Source organism: Phaethon lepturus, unplaced genomic scaffold, assembly GCF_000687285.1.
Source record: "Phaethon lepturus isolate BGI_N335 unplaced genomic scaffold, ASM68728v1 scaffold29893, whole genome shotgun sequence".
NCBI lineage: Eukaryota > Metazoa > Chordata > Aves > Phaethontiformes > Phaethontidae > Phaethon > Phaethon lepturus.
This window is the reverse complement of record NW_010531649.1, coordinates 1-4,477: the sequence shown is the minus strand read 5'-3', so window position 1 is coordinate 4,477 and position 4,477 is coordinate 1. Positions and strand designations below refer to the sequence as shown.

At 55.7% G+C, this 4,477-nt stretch overlaps 1 protein-coding gene across 1 annotated transcript in view; it reads right to left on the bottom strand.

Moving 5' to 3' along the window:
* Positions 1-3,466, bottom strand: part of ITGB3 (integrin, beta 3 (platelet glycoprotein IIIa, antigen CD61)) — an 8,719-nt gene extending 5,253 nt beyond the window's left edge. Inside the window, exons 1-7 of the mRNA XM_010284635.1 lie at positions 3,219-3,466; positions 2,555-2,717; positions 1,797-1,958; positions 1,543-1,638; positions 1,242-1,331; positions 723-857; positions 3-299 (exon numbers count right to left, since the gene is read on the bottom strand). Of these exons, the coding sequence (XP_010282937.1) occupies positions 3-299; positions 723-857; positions 1,242-1,331; positions 1,543-1,638; positions 1,797-1,958; positions 2,555-2,717; positions 3,219-3,403 (1,128 nt within the window). The 5' untranslated portion in view covers positions 3,404-3,466. The remainder of the gene's footprint in view (positions 1-2; positions 300-722; positions 858-1,241; positions 1,332-1,542; positions 1,639-1,796; positions 1,959-2,554; positions 2,718-3,218) is intronic.
* Positions 3,467-4,477: the final 1,011 nt, after the last annotated feature.

The following is a 4,477-nucleotide window of genomic DNA, read 5'->3' as shown; positions in this document are numbered from 1 at the left end:
AGGGGCTGGCCTGGCCGGGGGCTGCAGTTGTCCTGCTGCGAGGGGTTGTACTCCTCCTCCGAGCACTCGCAGTGCGAGCCCAGGCGCCCGGGGTTGCAGCGGCACACGCCGCACTCCAGCGTGCCGTTGCCCTGGCTGCAGGACGAGCTGTTGGCCTCGGCCCGGCTCTCGCAGGAGCAGTCGCAGTCGAAGTTCACCACCACCGTCAGGCTGTCCTTGAAGCCCACGGGTTTGATGGTGAAGGATTTCTGCCGCTCCCGCGGGCACCCCCGCACCTTGGCCTCGATGCTGAAGCTGACCTGGAGGGCGGAGGGTGTCGGTACCAGCGGCGCGGCACGGGGGAACGCGCTGCAGTCCGTGCCCGGGCTTAAGGAGCCCAGAAATGGGACCCACCGGGTCTCTTTGGGCTTTTCAAAGCTGTCCCAGCACGGTTTGGTCCGGGCCACCGGCCTGCCACAGTAACCAGGCTAAACCCAAAGCACTGCAGCCAGCAGCCCGGGCTGAGCTAGCGGGGTTTGCATCCAGCAGACTCAAAAAAAGCATTTTCCTCCTTGCACCCACCCAGCTGGACCTCTCTCTCCACTGCAAAGTTCACAGGGTCGGTGTCACCCCGGAGCTGGTGGGGCAAGCGCACAGTGCTGGTGGAGAGCACCAGACGAGCCGGCAGCGCTGCTACATAGCTGGGGGGGGGAAAAACCCGAGCCCCTGAACAGGATCCTCACCGTGTCCCCGATTTTGAGCCCCATGCAAGACTTGAGCCCAGGGATGACCTCGTCGTTGAGGCACGTGGCGTTGAAGGCCAGGGACAGCTCTTCGGGGAGGTCGCGCACCTCCAGCTCCACCTTGGAGCGGATTTTCTAGGGGAGGAGAGAGGAGCGATGAAGACGACGGCACGGGCTGGGCACGGCTCAGTCCCAGGAGGGGTCCCCCCGAGCACCGCGGCAATGCTCCCCTGCGCATGGGGAAGGAGCCAAGTGCCCCAAGTCTCTTTCAGGACTCTGCTACATCTTTCCCCACGGCGAAATGCCTTTGAGGATGGGAAGGGGTGGGTGGTGAACGCAGTGATCTCCCTTCCCCGGCGTCCCCGCACGCATGGGTGGAGGCAGATGCTCACAGCTGGTCCAGGGAGGATGCTCAAGGCTTGGGGAGCTGCCAAATCTGTGTAGGCTGTTTGCAGTGTGAAGCAGTGGCTATTTTGGGAGGGAGAAAGCTGTTGTGGGGCCATCGCACTGCACACTCACCCCGTAGGAGTCCACTATGAGCTGTAGGACATTACTGGAGTCTCTGGACAAGGTGCCCACGGTTGTGCCTGGGATCAACTCACTGTAGTTCTGGAGAAATATCATAAGCATGGTCTGCTCGTGATGGGTGAATGTACCATGGCTGGGACAAACCCTGTTCAGCCACGCAGGAGCTTCCCAAGGAGCTTTGGTAGGACAGAAGCTCACCAAGCTATGTCCAGCCACCCATGGCCAGCTGCAAAGGGTGCTCCTTGGGATCCACCAGCCCCCCAGGAAGGTGGCTTTGCACAGCAGCTCTTACCTGGTAGAGACCAACAACCGTATCCGTCACAGCAAAGATCAAGTTAATGTTTTTCTGTGAGAGTTTCTCAGTCATCAGGCCCAGAGAGGGATAGTCCTGGGGAAAAGTAGAGGCTATACCCTAGCAACACATACCCCCAACCACACTGGTCCCCATCATGCTCTCCAACCACAGCAGGACCACCTTTCCCATCCCATGGGGACCCTCAAGAGGAGCTCTGGGGTCCACAATCCCACACATTGGTTGGGATTTACCAGCGTAGTGGAGGCAGAGTAGAAATTATCCTTGTCAATGTGGCACTGGGCATCATTGGGCTGCACGATGCCAGCCAGCCTGCCGTCCAGTGCGATGTGGGTCTTGGCATCCGTGGTGAACACAAGTAGGTGGGAAGCGTCATTCCTCCAGCCGATTTTCTCCTGCAGCAAAAGGCAGCTCCCAGTTGTGCAGCAGCGTGTGCCAAGGGCAACCCTACGTGCCGGCACCCGCTGCTGCCCTTGCTGCCACCCTGGGTCATGGCTTGGCCGTAGGGACCAACCTGCCACCGCAGAGGGAACCAAGGGCAATTGCTCTCCCAGGGAAGTGCTGTGGGGGCTGCGGAGCCTGGCAGGTGTGTATGGGCTGTTCATACAGGTGAAAGAGTTTTAATTTGCTAGAGTGTTAATCAAGGTGGTTAATGATTGAGGGATGCAACCCCTCCCATCTCCAGCAAAATCAAGGCACAGGCACAGGAGATGTCCCTTCTGGGCCGGTTACTGCAGGGCTGACATGGGATCATCATCAGTCCCCAAGCACCTGCTCTGCTCCTCCCAGGACCATGCAAGGGTCCTGCTCTTCCCTTGCCTTGGCTACTGGCCTAGAAATGTCCCTGTTGAACATATACCAGGTCTCAGGCCTGCAGCAGCTCCACAGAGCTTACAGCTTTGTCCTGGTGGGGTTGGGTGGTCCTTGCCAACCCACGAGGCCCAGTGTGATGATCCTCTCCCAGCCCCAGCCAGGCCTTCTTGCCCCTTACGTCGCACACGGTGGCCTGGATGATGGCATCGAAGCCGCCCTCAGGTGCATCGCGATTCCGTGAGACACTCTGCTTCCGCACCTCCTCGTTGAAGCGGGTCACCTCATCCGTGAGCGACAGGACGTGTTTGTAGCCAAACATGGGCAGGCAGGTTTCCCCAATCCTGCAGGAGGACGGCAGTCAGGGTACAAGACTCACAGGGCTCTTCCACCTCCTGTCCCCACCCCGCAACCATCCCACGTCCCATGGTCCTGTCTGGGATGTGCTGGAGGGACCCAACCACACCAAGATCCTGAGGACACAGCCAGAAGCTAGTGAAGGACCTTTTAAAAAACTAAATCACATGTTCTAGTGACGCTGGGCTCAGGTCAGCTCCCAGCCTCTGTCCTACTTGGATTTTGAGGATTCACTTTCTTTGAGCTTCAACATCGTTTCTGAAAAAAATGGTGTAAAATTGTTCATTCCCTTAAGAGCTTTTCAGTGACAATGATACTTCAAAGTTTCCTCCCTGTGCCAGCAGAACGTGCAGTGCAGCAAAACCCTGCCCAAAAATCAGACCCTCAACTCTGCCGAAATTCATTGCCATGGATTTCTAGCCACATTCCAGTGATGTTCCATTAACTTCTGGCCCTTACAGGACTCCCTCAGCCTGGGACTTACTTACTCATAGCAAGGGTTCGTGATGGCTTGCGGGGGAGAGATATACATGTAGGGGGAAATGGGCTTGTCCACAAAGGCCCCAAAGCCGATGCGTAGGTTGCTGGTGAGCTTGCGCATCTCGCTGGCCAGCTTGGTGCCCAGGTTCTGGATGTTCCTCAGGTCGTCCTTCATGGAGTTGGACAAGTCCATCAGGTAGTAGATGTCCACGGGGTAGTCTTCCACTTGGCGCACTTGGACACGAAAGATCTGGGAGTCATCTGTAATGTGACAGGGCAGCAGAGTGAGAGAGAGATCCTCCCCTGGGAGGACCAAAGGGGGCTTGTCACTGGACTGAGGAGAAAGTCAGCCTACAAGGTCAGCAGGAGCCCAAGGAGACGGTTAAAGCTGCTGGGAAGATTTCATCACAGTTAAAGAGACAAAAAGGGGCAAGTGTGCTCACACGGGAGATCTGCTGTGCACCCCTTGGCTATGGCAAGTGTGGCTTATGGCTCCTGTTCTCCAAACCTCTCATTACCAGGACGTGAGCAGATCCTCCTGCTCAGAGCTGACACCCCAAGCTGTCCTGCATGAACAGTGCGACCAACACGTGCTGGATGGAATGAGTGAAACACTCAGCGTGTGGGCAGCAGGTCTTATGGGGATTACTGGGGGCTGCATGGCTGCTGCGGGCTCCTCTGAGCTCCCAAGGACTCTGAGCATCTCCTGGGGCCTCACCCATCCCTGTTTCTTTCCCTCTCCTCTTGGCTTCTCCCAACCCCTTCTGGGAAATTTTTGGTGAAATGTTTTCCATTGAAACAAAAGCCTCCTTAGATAGAACCTTCTGGGGAACAGGCCAGTTTTGATGACTTTTGCACTTTGGGAAAAAAAAAAAAGTGCTGAAAACACTTAGAGTTGACCTTTTCTTTCTGCTTTTTAAAAGCAACAGAGGTTCTTTCCTGTTGTTCTTTGAAATGGCTTCTTTGAAATGTAAGCTGGGGCACAGCTGCAACCTTCTCAGAACACCTCAAATGTCGAGGAAAAAAAAGCTTTAATTGAGCATAAATTGTTATTGTTTTCATATTTCCTGCTAAATCTGCATGTCAGATTCTGACTTTCAGGATGGGGAAGGTATCTTCAAAATCTCTGAGAGCTCAAAGAGCTCCATCCCCGCTCCAGCTGCATCACTGGAGTACCGCCATGTCATCAGGGGTCCCAACTTCATGCTCAGAGAGCATCTGTTTCCCCTTGTTGAGTTAAAATCACAGAATCACAGAAACACTAGGT